The 14,715-nt window shown below is 42.2% G+C and overlaps 1 protein-coding gene across 9 annotated transcripts in view; it reads left to right on the forward strand.

The window, feature by feature from the left end:
* Window positions 1-13,777, forward strand: part of LOC112658873 (protocadherin alpha-C2) — a 162,391-nt gene extending 148,614 nt beyond the window's left edge. For all 9 annotated transcript variants that reach the window (XM_035713861.2, XM_025445133.3, XM_025445113.3 and 6 more), the window contains exon 4: window positions 11,813-13,777. In XM_035713861.2, the coding sequence (XP_035569754.1) occupies window positions 11,813-12,123 (311 nt within the window). In that variant the 3' untranslated portion in view covers window positions 12,124-13,777. The remainder of the gene's footprint in view (window positions 1-11,812) is intronic.
* The last annotated feature ends 938 nt before the right edge of the window (window positions 13,778-14,715 follow it).

Below are 14,715 nucleotides of genomic sequence, written 5' to 3' on the forward strand. Positions count from 1 at the left end.
AGATAACTCTATATTATACCCATTTTAATTCCTAGGAAATTGAGTACCTAGGGTTAAGTAAGGTCACATACCTGTCTAAAGTGTTGGGGACAAGATCTGAAACAGGGCTCTTTAACTTCTGAGCCATGCTCTTCACCTCTGCACACACTGTCTCTAGAAAGTTTAATGCCATCTTTATGCCAGAGCTCTTTACCTTGTTTATTCCTTATGTAACTGGGGCCCAAGGGTGCAAGAGCACCTGGTGCTTTGGGTAATGGGGCGTCCCAAACAGACCAAATTCTCTGGGTCACTTACCGCTGCTGACAAAATCCGAAGGCAGAGAACCCAGGGGTGGTGAAGCAAGAACAGAATTTATTTCAGGGAGGCCAACACCAGGACAGCAGACTAGTGTATCAGAGACTGTCTCCAGAATGCTGCTGTCTCCAATATAGGGCAAAGGGCAGTGGGTCGGTGTGCTGGGCAGTAAAGGTCAGGTCGGCCACGGTGTTGGGGTCAATCATGCAGGGTGTTGCTGGAGTCAGGGCGTTAGTTAATGCTTGAGGGGGCAATTTCAGTTCCCACCACAAATGCTTTGCCCGCTGGGAAAGATGAGCTGGAAAGAAGAACTTAAATCAGTTAGAAAGTACAGACTGAGGTCACAGTGGAGGTAGTGGAAGTCCCCTTTCACTTAAAACAATATTGTCTTTTTTCATTTGTCTTTTTCTGCACTTTAACTCTTTGAGAGCAGGGTTCCTGTCCTAATATTATTCATATCTCTGTCCCTAATTCCTAGCACCATGTCTAATTTATTGTACATAATTAATCAATTTAGTTGCGTAACCGTGTCTCTCAGGAGGTTAGCTACTTTATCCTTGTTACGGGTGAAGAAACTGTAAGTTGGTGTAGTAGAAAAGAGTGGAAAGCAGAATGGTAGAGCTGCAATTTGAACCTGAGGCTTTTGATGCCTCCCTCATCTGTTGTGTGGTCCACCAAGTCCAGACTGCCTCCTTCCCGCCTGCCTTGCTCAGAGGGCTCCGGAGAATGGTTCCTTACCTAGCAACCAGTTCTAAGCTGGAAAACCTCACAGCTAGACTTCTTTAATGATCCCTAGGAGGGGCAGGGGCAGATACGAGGAGGGCCCCTGGAAAAGAGAATTCCTGGAAATACTGCATTCAAGAATAAATGGATTGGTGGGGGGGTGGCACCGGAAGTCAAGTTCCTCAGAGGAATGCTGCACCCTAATGATACCCATCCTCTGTTTCGATTTCTGCAGGCTGGCCATTGTTCTTTGTGATTTACGAGCATTGTCTTCTTAATGCTCACAGTCCTTTAAGGGGAATATTATCATCTCTATTTTACATATGAAAGAATGCAGGCTGGGAGGCCTACTGACTTGCCCAACGTTACACATGTGAGTGATGAAGCTGAGATTCCAACTCAAATCGGTGTGTCCCCCAAACTTTCATTTTAAGCATTCTGCTACCCCTAGGCTATAACAGTTGGCTGAGGCTGGGGGCGTTGTAAGAAGAAGGCTATAAAGGGAAATTGCCCTCTGGACTGAGGGAGACTTTAGCAACCAGGAATAAGGTACAGAAAACCTCATAGTTTGAGCCCTGCTGGGTTATGGGGTCAAGGAAAGAAATATGATTTTTTTTTTCATTCCAATTTTTGAATCTGGGTTCACAGCACATGATATCTTTATACTCTTAACCTAGAAATGGTAAAGTTATTTTGGGCACAAAGCAAGAGCTGTGGCTTTAAAAATATGCCACTGTATTTATCTCTTCCGCTCCAAGATTACTGAAAATTAGCCCAGCTGTGGCCTGAGGCAACAAACATCCACAAAATCTCCTTCCAGATCATGCAGCCTCCTCCCCACCACACCACCTCCCCCCAGCAAAGGAGGCGGAACCCCGGGGAGTGGCAGCCTCTGAGGAGTGGATTCACATGAGCCCGCCTCCCATCACACTAACCCTGTCCCCTCCCAGCTACTCTAGCGGTCAGAATGCTAGGTCTGTGAATGAGCTCAACTCTGTCTCCTCCCTCATCCCCAAGGCTTCACAGGAGTAAAATAATAATAACAAATCTATTACTGAGCTGGGGAGTCCACATGAGAAGAATTTTTCAGCTCTATTACCAAATCCCCGTGTGATTCAGGGCAAATCACCTTGCTGTAACTTAAGCCCTCAGCTTCCTTACCTATAAAATGGAAACTCTTTTACATATTTTATATATCTATAAATATATATAACTTAACTTATATATACTTTAATTTATAATTATAATTTATATATAAATATAGATAGATATAAACATATAAAGATATTATCTCCTTTACATATGAAAACTAAGATGTTAAATGATTTGCTAAACATCACATAATTTATATGATGTTGCCATATTTAAACCTATTCTGATTGTAGAGCCTAATACCTTACAGAGAACAAGCAGTATATTTTTACATGGTCTTGTTTCCATGGAAAATTCTTTCCACCGTCATTTGAAGATCTAAGAAGCAGTGGGGAAATAAATGATGGAAATGCTAACCCAGGTGGTTTGAGCTTTCTCCTCCTCTCTCTGATCCTGGACAGCATTTGGGTTGCAGACTATGGTTCTCCTGTGATTTGTGGGCTGTAATTACTCAGATTAACATTGCCCAATTCATAAAGGCTGAGTGAGCAAGAGGAGGTGGAGCTTGTTCTAGTGGCGACGCAAGTGGAGGATGGGGAGGGGGAGCTAGGGATGTTGTTCAGCCTGGTCTTGCAGCAGGTTTGATGGCGGATGGTTTTTGCCTTTTGGTCAGGCTGAGCATGTATGACTGTACAATCTGCCAAATTCTGCTACACACACACACACATACACACAACTGAGAGACAGACAGATGCATGAAATGGTTGCATAAAAGCCAAAAGGGTGCAAACAAAATCAGAGCTGCTTGAGGCTGCAGCGGCTGGCTGCAGTGGGGAGAAGCAGGGTGTCCCTACACAGAAAGCCTGGATGTTCACCTGCAAACCCAGAATCTGCAGAACCACCCGTGCTCTGACTTTTCCCTGGGCAGCCAGAGGCAGCAGCAGCAGCCCGCCAGAGAATGAGCAATCCAGGGGAGCTGGCTGGCTGGGCCGGAAATGGCTGTAATCATTTAAAAGCCTTTGCTGGCTGCACTGACCTAGCGGGGTGGGCGGGAGGCATGCTCCAGAGTGCTGTCTGGCAAGATAGCCTGGGCTTTAATCAAAATGATGGGTTTTCTGGGAGCTCTTTATTAACCTCAGGACCAAAATCCCAAAGATGGCAACAAAGGGATGAATGGGGAGAGAAGGGGAGGGCAGAAACCTGCAGAACCGGGCTGTGATTTTCCTGAGCTTGTCACTCCCGCTTCGTGCCCCTCCCCCAGCCTCACTCCTTTCTGATTCTTCTTTTTTTTTTTTTTTTTTTCCCCTTTCTGTTTCTAGCTTAGAAGTTCCTGCCTGCATCTCTGACTCCCAAATGGTGGCAAGGCAAATGTAATCAAAATAATTGCTACATTTGTATAATGCTTCAGAATTTTCCAAGGGCCTTTATACACAGCTCAGGATGTGGTGGAGTGAGACTGTCCAGATTCCATCAGGTCCTGGGTTCTACAATTAGTAACCTCAAGACCCTTGGTCCTTAGTCTCTTCATTTATAAAACAGACATATCCATAAAACAGACATGGATATTGGCAATATTTACTTCATATGGTTCTTGTGAGGAGCAAAAATTATATTGCATGCAGATCTACTTAGCCCAGTGCCACGCACATAGGAAGATCCCAGTAAATCTAAAATACATCCATAATCCTGTGGAAGGTGATCATCTTCATTTTATGGATGAGAAAACCATAGTTCAGAAATATTTACGTAAATTGCGCAGGCCTGTGTACTATTAAGTGCTAAAGTCAGAGCAGGCTCTCAAGTTCAGAAGAACAAAGCAAGATGAACAGAGGAAAAGATAATTTAACCACCCTCCCACATTCTCCAGCCTGTGCCCTCCAAGAGCGTTCCTGAAAACATTGTCCTTGGTCAAAATGACTTGGTGTTGTTCTTTTGGAGGAAATCAGTGTAAATCAGAAAACTGCTCTGCTGGTGTTAGTTGATTGTCCACAGCAGTTGAGAATAAGAGTTGGGGATGAGTTTACAAAGTCTGGCATTTGCTTCACAATTTTCAGGACCTTCCCCAGCATCTGCATTGGCAAAGCCTCCAGCCAGCTCCTCCGAATCCCTGAGGCCAAACTCTGGCCAGTGTTCCTTTAGCTGAAAAGAGGGATGTAGGGAATGTTGCCAAAAAGACCATGGGCAATGCCTAAGGGAGGTGTCTAAAGTAGTTTATAGGGGCACCTGGGTGGCTCACTGGGTTGAGCACCTGCCTTCAGCTTGGGTTGTGATCTCAGGGTCCTGGGATGGAGCCCTGTGTAGGGCTCCCTGCTCAGTGGGGAGTCTGCTTCTCCCTCTGATCCCACTACCCTGCTCATTCTCTCTCTCTCTAATAAATAAATAAAATCTTTAAAAAATAGTTTATAGGATTAAGTGAAGTGGCCAGCTACCTCCAGAGGGCAATTTTTTAAGTTGCAGATCTGTACACATTTTTTTTTACACATTTTTAAAAATATGTATATTGTTCTGATTTTTAAATGTATTCCTACCTATGGTGGAAAAATCAGCCAATGCCAAAAAAAAAAAAAAAAAAAAAAAAAGCAAAGCCATTTACTGTAGTTATGATTATATTCTATTAAAGCTTTTATAAATTCCATTGGGTTGAAATCTGAATGTCAGGGAAGGCTCTGCCTAAGAATCCAGACCCCCACCTACTTGATGTGTACCTGAAATCCTCTTTCTGGAGTCTGGCAGAGTCTTGACTGCTTGTCAGTCTCATCCTTGCCAGGAAGTTAGGTCCCCTGGGACCAGAGGAGAGAGACTTGTGGCAAGTCACAAGAGGAGGAAGGGAAGCAGCACCAAAAGAGGAAACATTCCCTTAACTGACTGTGTGCTGGTCCTGGCCCTGGCATCTCTTCCTTTCTCATCTTCTTTAAGGGGGAGCATCTCCTTGATTCTGCCCTCAAAGTCCAAGCATTTCACAGGCAAAGCCAGCCAAAGGTCTTTAGTGCTCTTGGCCAAAAGGGACTCAAGATTAGGAGGAGGTCAGTAAATGTTGTTTGCCAGATCCTGAAGCTATTATTTCACCTGAATGAACCCTCAGAGACGGTTGCTTACACATCAGCCAGAACAGGTTAGACACAGTGGTCTGTGAAGGATTCCATAAGCTGGATCAGAGGAAGATGCACCAGAGTGGATCTCTGCTTCTTGGAGTCTAAGGCTGAGTCAGACCAACCAGGACTCCCAGCAAAGGCCGAGAAGCTTAGTGACATGTAAAAAATCTCATTAACTCTTAGCAGTCCTGCTGTGAGGGGGTCCCTCAGCCAACAGGCAGAGCCATTAATGTCCTTTAATTCTGTAAGATAAAGATATCTCTGAGTTCTGCATCTCCAGATGACAGTTCCAAGGCCCCATGCAGAGTCCTGGCTGTGGTTGGAAAAAATTTCCATCCTGGCCTATGTGAGGGCCACTGAAGGACCATGGATTGGTACAGAAGCCCAGTTCTCCTAGATGCCAAATCCCAGGCTTTTCAATACCAGTCTTGCTTTTGTCTTCATCTCTCAGGGACGGGGCTTGTATTTTAAAGGTAAACAGGCAGGTTCTGGCTGAGCTCAATTGCAGATTTATCTCAGATGGCTCAAAGAAATGAGTTTTAGTCTCAGAGAAAAAGCATCGAGATGGCCCTATGTCCAAAGAGCTATAGAGTAAGCTTCACTGGGGGAAGCGTGCTGTAGGAAAAGGGATTTGGTGGAAAGAAAAACGCTTCCTTTCCCTACTGCATTCTGGTAACTAAATTTACATTATTCTAACCTGCCTTCCAGCCCCAAGATATATATATATATATCCCGTATGTGATTCAGTTTATTGGGCTCTTCCATTGCGCTGGCTATCAGGCTTAGCACTTCACACGCATTACTTCACTGTCTTCAGGGACAGCAGAGTGCAGTAAGTAGAGAGCTGTTGGATCTGCTAGGGTGGCTGCCACTTCTCATATCTGTTTTTTCATTCAGCCACCTATCAAGTATTTTATTAAACACCTGTTATGGGCCAGGAATCACACTAGACATCAACTATTAGTGGTGAATAAAACATATATTTTCTGCCTCTGTGGATGTTACAGTGACAGATGGAGGTAAAAGGGTTATGCTTGGGTAGAAGGGTCATAGAACACCTCTGCCAGGGGGTGACATTTCAGCACAGACTTGAAGAATGAGGAGTCCTGCTAAGAATGGAGGGGAGATCATTCTAGACAAAAGGAAACTGTGTGTATACAGTTCTTGAAGCAAAAACAATCACAAGGGGTGTTGAAAAACTGAAAGAAGGCCTATGTGGTAAGAGGGAGACTTGTAGATGCGATTGGAGAATAAAAAATATATTTATTTAAGGGCGTTCTATACCATGTTAAGGAGTTTGACTTTTAAAAAAAAATTTTATTTTTTGTTAAGGCAGTAGAAAGCCTCTGAATAATTTTAAACAGGGGAGTGATGTAATCTGGCTTCTATTTTTGTAGGATTTTACTGTATGTATGCTATACTTCAGGGGATTTTGTTTTGTTTTGTTTTGTTGTTGTTTTTTAAGGAGAAAAAGAAAAAATAATAAAAGGAGGGAAAGAGTAGCAATAAAGAGAACTCTGGCTCCTGGGTGGAGGGCTAGAGAGAAGCCAGTGTCAAAACAGGCAGAACAAGGCAATTGTTGGAATTTACCTTCTGGATAATGGTGCCCTGAAAAAAAGGTAGTGACAATTCAAATGGAGAGAAGAGGACCAAGTCAAGGTATATTTAGGAGGCAGGAATGACAGGTCTTGATGGATGATAAATGGGGAACAGAAAATAGAAAAAAAAAATGGACACTGGCTCTGAAGTTTCCAGCTTGAGCATTAAAGTGAGTGGAGTGCCATTTATTGAGACTGGAGAGATTTAGAAAGAACTAGACAAGAGGAATCAGGAGTTCCTTCAGCTTGAGATGCCCCATGAGACTTTCAAGAGAAGATACAGGATAGGTAGGTATTAGGAGACGTGAGACTGGAGCACAGGATGGGGGGTCTCCACATAGAAATCTGGGTCTCAGCAGTACATGTGGACAGTATGCATACCCATGGACCTGGCTGAAATCCCCACAGGAGTTGAAGAAAAAGAAGAGAAGGTGGTCTAAGGCCAAAAGAGAACATCAGGAGAATGGTTTGACAGGGAACTGATAAAAACCAGTGTCTCCAGAAGGGACTGACAAATGCTCCCAAGGGGTTCCTGGCAGCACAGACTGAATTGTGACCACTGGCTTTGGCTATTATATGATGAGTGGGTTTGACATGAGCAGTATTACAAAAGTAGTGTTTAAGGATGCCAGATTCAAAGAGATAGGGAAGTCATAGATCAGGAGATGGAAAGAGTAGATGTAGAAAAATCCCAAACTGCAATCAAACATAAACAGTTTCTCTGGCAGAACTTTTTTTTTCACGATGCCACCGAAGGAGCAGTGTCCGATACAAGGACACTACTCTGATGTCAAAGGGTTTCGATGTCATGGCCACTGGGATTACTTTGCCCAGATAGACCATTACTCTTCCTCTCTAGCTCTGACCTCTACTCTTCTAGAAGTCATTGTCTTCCAGTTGGACTCTTGGGAAAGTCTTGCATCAAAAACCCCTTTGGATGCATAATAATTTTCTCCAGTCTCACTGCAAATTTCATCTTTTCTCTGGAATCGCCTTTGACTTTCTCAAGTATAATTAATAATTTTATCCTCTGAAATCCCCAAAACATTTCACATGTACCTTGGTCATTGCATTTATCAATTTGCCTTATAATCGCTTAAGTGTCTGTCCCAACTAGACTCTGAGCACCCTGAGGGAGGAGTGTAAAGTTGGCTCCTAGTGCTTTTCTCAAATAGACCTGTATTTACAACAGAATCCCATACTCCTATCCTGGGCAATATCCCCTACACCCACACATGTTTCCATCTCTTCTCTACTTCATCCCACCACTCCTCAGGATGATTGTGATAGACTTGGGATCAAATAATTGAATCAACTAATTTATCTTTTGTTTTGGACAGAGTAGTTGTCAAAATACATGTGTACCCAGAGTGTTCTTTAATTCACATGCTATTAATTAGCATATTCTTCTTTTCCTTCTTTTAATATCTGAAACTGCATCATGTACCTCTAAATTAGGTTTTTTTTTTTTCCTCCATTACCTGAAGACAAAGCATTTTGAGTATAATTGCAGACAAGTTCTGAAATCCTTTGGCAGTTCTTAGTTTGGGGGTTGGGGGGGGGGTTATCCAGATAATACAAAATCTACTTCTTCAGCTGCCTTTTATGTTACCAGTGTTATTGAAACTTCCATTTGAAAAATTATGACAGAAAACTTGAGATCCCAGAGGCCCTTAGAACTGGCTTGAGAAACAGTAGTGTAGTACCTGACATCAAATGAGATTCAAGTATTTCAGTTGTGATTAGAAGAACAAATGCCCAGGGCGTCTTTCATTGTGGAAAGGCTAAAAAAGTTACAGCACTAATTGCTGCAGGGAATGCCCTGTTTAGCTCTTAGAGCCTCAGGTCTTTTGGTTTTTTCCTCTCTCTCTCTCCTCTTCCCTGTGCACCCGTCCTCCGCACCCCCTAAAAAAAAAAAAAAAAAAGTTCTTTAGCAAAGAACAAGAGTCTGAGACTGTGGTGGTTTCCCTTTGGCTTCAGGTAATGGTTAGTATGCCAGGGCAGGGAGAGGTCATCCTTTTTTTTTCTTAAAAGCAGGAGATGAAATGCATAATGAAAAGTATCTATTTTTGTCAAGATAAGAATTATCTTCCTTCTTCCTGCTGGTAGTGCAGTCGGCTAGGAGTGGTATATGTGAGAGAGCTCCCCTCTTTAGAGCTTCCTGACTCCATTTTGTTTTAATTTTTATTTTTTATTTTTAAAAGATTTTATTTATTTATTCATGAGAATACACAGAGAGGAGAGAGAGAGAGAGGCAGAGACACAGGCAGAGGGAGAAGCAGGCTCCATGCAGGGAGCCCGACATGGGACTCGATCCCAGGTCTCCAGGATCACATCCTGAGCTGTAGGCGGTGTTAAACCGCTGAGCCACCAGGGCTGCCTCTCCATTTTTTTTTTTTTTTAAAGGAAGCCCTACTTGCAACCTGGGACCTGGAGATGGAGTCTCATGCTCCAAGGACTGAATCAGCCAGATGCCCCTCATGACTCCATTCTATTTTATTTATTTTTTATTTATGTTTTTAAAGATTTTATTTATTTATTTGACAGGGAGAGAAAGAGTGAGAGTGAGACAGATCATGAGCAGGGGGGGAAGGGCAGAGGAAGAACCAGACTCCTTGGGAGTAGGGACCCTGATGTGAGACTTGATCCCAGGACTCTGGGATCATGACCTGAGCAGAAGGCAGATGCTTAATTGACTGAGCCACCCAGGCACCCTGACTCTTTTTTTTTTTTTTTTTTTTTAATTTATGATAGTCACACACAGAGAGAGAGAGAGAGAGAGAGGCAGAGACACAGGCAGAGGGAGAAGCAGGCTCCATGCACCGGGAGCCCGATGTGGGATTCGATCCCGGGTCTCCAGGATCATGCCCTGGGCCAAAGGCAGGCGCTAAACCGCTGAGCCACCCAGGGACCCCCCTGACTCTATTTTAAATGAGAGTTTTTTTTTTTTTTTTTTTTTTTTACTCATTTTTACAATATATACCACATTTTTTTTATCCATTCATTCATCTATGGACACCTAGTTTGTTTCTGTATCTTGGCAATGTAAATAACATTGCAGTGAACATAGGGATGCACATACCTTTTCAAGCTAGTGGTTTTTTTTTTCTTTTTCTTTTTTGTAAAAAAGATTTATTTATTTGAGAGAGAGAACCAGGGGAGGGCTTAGTCTTAAGCCTAATCTGCGCCAGTTGCAGAACCCAACATGGGGCTCAGTCTTACCACCCTGAGATCATGACCAAAGCTGAAGCCCAGAGTGGGAGGCTCAACTGCAGCACCCAGGGGCCCCAAGCTAGTGTCTTTATTTTCTTTGGATCAATACCCAGAAGTATGATTACTGGATTTACAGTATTTCTATTTTTAATTTTTTGAGGACCCTTCATACTGTTTTCCATAGTGGCTGCACCAGTGTACATTCCTACTGACAATCCACAAGGGTTCCTTTTCTCCATGTCCTCACTAACACTTGTTATTTCTTGTCTTTTTGATGATAGCCATTCTGACAAGTGGGAAATGGTATCTCATTGTGGTTTTGATTTTTCATTTCCCTGATGATTAGTGATAGGTGTCTTTTCATGTACTTGTTGGCCATGTGTATGTCTTTGGAAAAAAGTCTATTCAGATCTTCCACCTATTTTTTAATCAGATTGTATGTATTTTTGCTGTTGAGTTGTAAGAGTTCTTTATATATTTGGGGTATTGACCATTTATCAGCTATATGATTTACAAATATTTCCTCCCATGCAGTAGATCGCCTTTTCATTTTGTTGATGATTTAGTTTGTTGGGCAGCAGCTTCTTCGTTTATTTTTTTTAAGATTTATTTATTTATTTATGATAGAGAGAGAGAGAGAGAGAGAGAGAGAGAGAGAGGCAGAGACACAGGAGGAGGGAGAAGCAGGCTCCACGCCGGGAGCCTGATGTGGGACTCGATCCTGGGACTCCAGGATCCTGCCCTGGGCCAAAGGCAGGCGCTAAACCGCTGAGCCACCCAGGAATCCCCCAGCTTCTTAGTTTAAAAAGCTAATTTTTGCTTTTTTCACTTTTGCTTTTGGTGTCAGATTCAAGAAGACCGATATCAGGGAGGTATTGCCTATGTTTTCTTTTAGGAATTTCATGCTTTCAGGTCTTACATTCAAGTCTTTAGTCTGTTTTGAGTTTATTTTTGTGTGTAGTGTAAGACAGGGGTCAGGTTTCATTCTTTTGCATGTAGCTGTCTAGTTTTCCCAACACCATTTACTGAAGAAACTGTTCCCCACCCCACTGTATATTCTTGCCTCATTTGTTGTAAATTAATAGACCATATATATGTGTGGGTTTACTCCTGGGTTTTCTGTTCTGTTTCATGGATCTAAGTGTCTGTTTTTATGCCAGTACTATCCTGTTGGATTACTATAGCTTTGTAATATAGCTTTAAATCAGGAAGCACGATGCCTCCAGCTTTGTTCTTTTTTCTCAAGATTGCTTTAGCTCTTTAGGGTCTTTGTGGTTCTGTACAAATTTTAAGACTGTTCTATTTCTATGAAAAACGCCATGGGAATTTTGATAAGGATTGCATGGACTCCATAACAATATTAATTCTTCCATTCCAGGAGCACAGAATATCTTCCCATTTATTTGTCATTTCTTCAATTCCTTCCATAAATATCTTCGAGTTTATAGTATAGGTCTTTCAGCTCCTTGTGAAATAAATTCCTAGTTCTTTTATTGCTACTTCTGCTTTAATCCAGTACATTTCCCATCAGAATAAGTAATCACAACTGTATTCTTTAGGAAACTCTTCACAAGGAACCAAAAATATGTCACTAGAAAATTAGATTTACAGACCTTCTGGTGAGAAAATCTGCCCTCCTGATTGTTTCCAAACACTGACTTTGGCCTCAGGCTTGAAGAAATAACCCCTGAGTCCTTGGGGGCCAGGCTCGTCAGTACAGCTTCCCCTGTAGTCCAGTCACTAGTGTGGCTTGGAAGGCTTGTGTTGACTCTTACTGACTTGTGATATTCTGTCTTTCAGAACCAGAGGCAGGAGAGGTGTCCCCTCCAGTCGGTGCTGGTGTCAACAGCAACAGCTGGACCTTTAAATACGGACCAGGCAACCCCAAACAATCTGGTCCCGGTGAGTTGCCAGACAAATTCATTATCCCGGGATCTCCCGCAATCATCTCCATCCGGCAGGAGCCCACTAACAGCCAAATTGACAAAAGTGACTTCATAACCTTCGGCAAAAAGGAAGAGACCAAGAAAAAGAAGAAAAAGAAGAAGGGTAACAAGACCCAGGAAAAAAAAGAGAAAGGGAACAGCACGACTGACAACAGTGACCAGTGAGGTCCTCTCATGGAAACAAGCCACTTAGCCAGTTTTTGTAATAATGGCAAATCTCTCCCATGTAGCAACTCCCCACACCTTTCTCCTCTCTCCATGAGCCCTCTCTTCTAGACCTCAGAAATCTGCAGAAAGTTCCCCATGTCTGTGTAGATCACATTGAACAGGTTTTTGTCTTAAAAGCTTTACTAAGTCTGGTGTTAACTCTTTCTCTCCACTCTGGCTTGTTTTCAGAACCTAAAAAGCAGACCCAAGTTTCCTTTCTCCTCCGCCGCAAATGAGAGGCTTTCCAGTCCCGCCAGTGAGAGGTTGGACTCTCTGCCCTGTGCTCCGGGGATGCTGTCTTGATGACACTTGCAGGGCAGGCTCAAAGATTTTGAGATTGAGCAGCTTGGGTGTCTGTGGCCACTGGGTTTGTGTGGTCACCGGGGGCGTGTGAGTGCCAGACATCGGCTGGGATGGGCCAGGTGAGACTAGCTGGTACAAGGAGGGCTGGTTCAAAGAAAGGCAAAGAAACAGTGGGAGTTGCCAATCCAGGGGGAACACGAAACTAAAAGGGACCAGACTTTTTAAATCTTACAACTTAAGAGGCGGTAGCCACCTTCCCGCAGACAAAACTACCCCCACTGACAAGGCTTTAGGAGGCCTCAAGTCTATTGGCTGTGGTGTCATTATTCCTAAAACCTTCATCACACAGGCCAAAGGCTCAGTGTTGAATGAGGCCAACCGGGGCAACAGAAGCAGATCTGATGTGTTTGCCGTGTATGTCCTTGTACTCACTTTATTAAAAATTCTTTTGCACACAATGTTTATGAAAAGGCCAGATCCTTTTCCAACACATATGCAAAAGCAAACGTGAAAGAAAACCCCAACACCTCATTTTATGCTGTTTGTTGTTTGATAGATTTATTTAAAAAAGAGAAAATCTATAACTATAAATCTTTAAAGAGAAATATGATGACTACAGTTCCCCCTCAACTCTCCTCAAAAGAGAATCCAGTCTACAGCCATTTAAATGATCATGCTGCTACAGAAGTGCTTTAAGAGAATTGCCTGAAACATCTGTATTATACTGGCCACCTGCCAATCACAGCTTTACTCTTTCAGGTCACTCTGGGGCTGCCTCTTGCATGTATTAATGACTAAGTGAAAGGATCTTTCTCTCTCTCTCTCTCTTTTCTAAGAAACAATTACGTGCACTTTGAATACACAGCCTTCTCTAGCTAACTATTTCAAGACCCCGAAATTGAAGAAAAATAATTGTTTTCTCATACACACAGTGAGCCGGCTTTTCAATCCTCGAATTCTGTGATTTGTCTTGGTGTGCTAGCCCACACCTTCTCTTTGGTTTAGTTTTCCTTTTTTAGAACACTCTGAATTGCTAATCTTGCTAACACCTATGACGTTACCTGAAATCAATCTCCCATATGTATGCTGTATGCTATTATAAGACTCCTGAAATATACTTACTCTGTGCTTGTGTATGTGAATGTTAATGCAACTATTACCTAGAGTGAACTTTAAGCTTTATTGTTGAATGTAATTCCATTATATTTCCTTTTGTACACCTGTGAAAAAGTGGAGTAATGTTTTTTTAACCATTGTTTAATCAGCTTTTGTGTATAAAAGGCACAGTAAAATTTCTTTCTTAAATCAAGACACTGGTGATTCAAGGAATTTTATTTATGGTCAGCCAAGAGCTGTCTCTTGCCAAGACTCCTGCTGGCAAGGGAATGGATAAAGCTGTTTTTTTCTAGTAACAATTCTGGAATGAATACCGTAGTTACAACCTGAGAGTATGCAAGCACAAAATTTACCAATCTGACCTCGCTGAAGTCGCAGAATGCTTTGAAACTCTAATGACATCTGGAATATCAGCTCATAGAGAAGAATAAAATTTACTGTCACCTTAAATAAGAAATTTTAATTTTGTTAAAATGTACAAGTTTAACTATATTATCTTTTCAAAGTTATCATAAGAGAGGTAGGAGTCTGTTATTAAAACAAAAACATTAAATCTCAAAAACAAAAGCCTGTTTTGTCTACTTTTAGCTTCATTCTCCCATATTTTGAAGGGTGTGTAACTTCAGCTCTGCAGGATTGCATGGGGTAAAACTTGTTGCCAACACATGTGAACCATTGCTACATTGTAGGTTGTGATCATTTTGCCCCATTGAACCCATGTATCTGACCTTACGTGCCTTTTGAATACTAGGAGAATCGGGCTAATTTATTAATGATGATAATTATAATGTATCTGTACAGCACTTTTTACATTTGCAAAGTGCTTTCCAGTCCATGTTAGTTACTAGTTATTACAGCTGTAAGGATAAAACACATCATGTGGATTCATTTTTAATTGGTGCTATTGGTATTTATTCTGTTATTGCTAATAAATGGAAAATGGTGGTATGAAAGAAATGGTGGTCATTTCTAAGTATAAGAGTAGGAGGAAATAGAACACTGATTATCATTAGCTGTTGTCACTGAAGAAGTTTGTGATACGAAACTTATAGTGTCATTTTCTGGCTACTTCCACTGGCTTCTGTGTTCAGCACTAAGGCAAAGCACCCAACAGAATTAAGACTTAGACTC

The sequence above is a fragment of the Canis lupus genome, chromosome 2, assembly GCF_003254725.2.
Source record: "Canis lupus dingo isolate Sandy chromosome 2, ASM325472v2, whole genome shotgun sequence".
Lineage (NCBI taxonomy): Eukaryota > Metazoa > Chordata > Mammalia > Carnivora > Canidae > Canis > Canis lupus.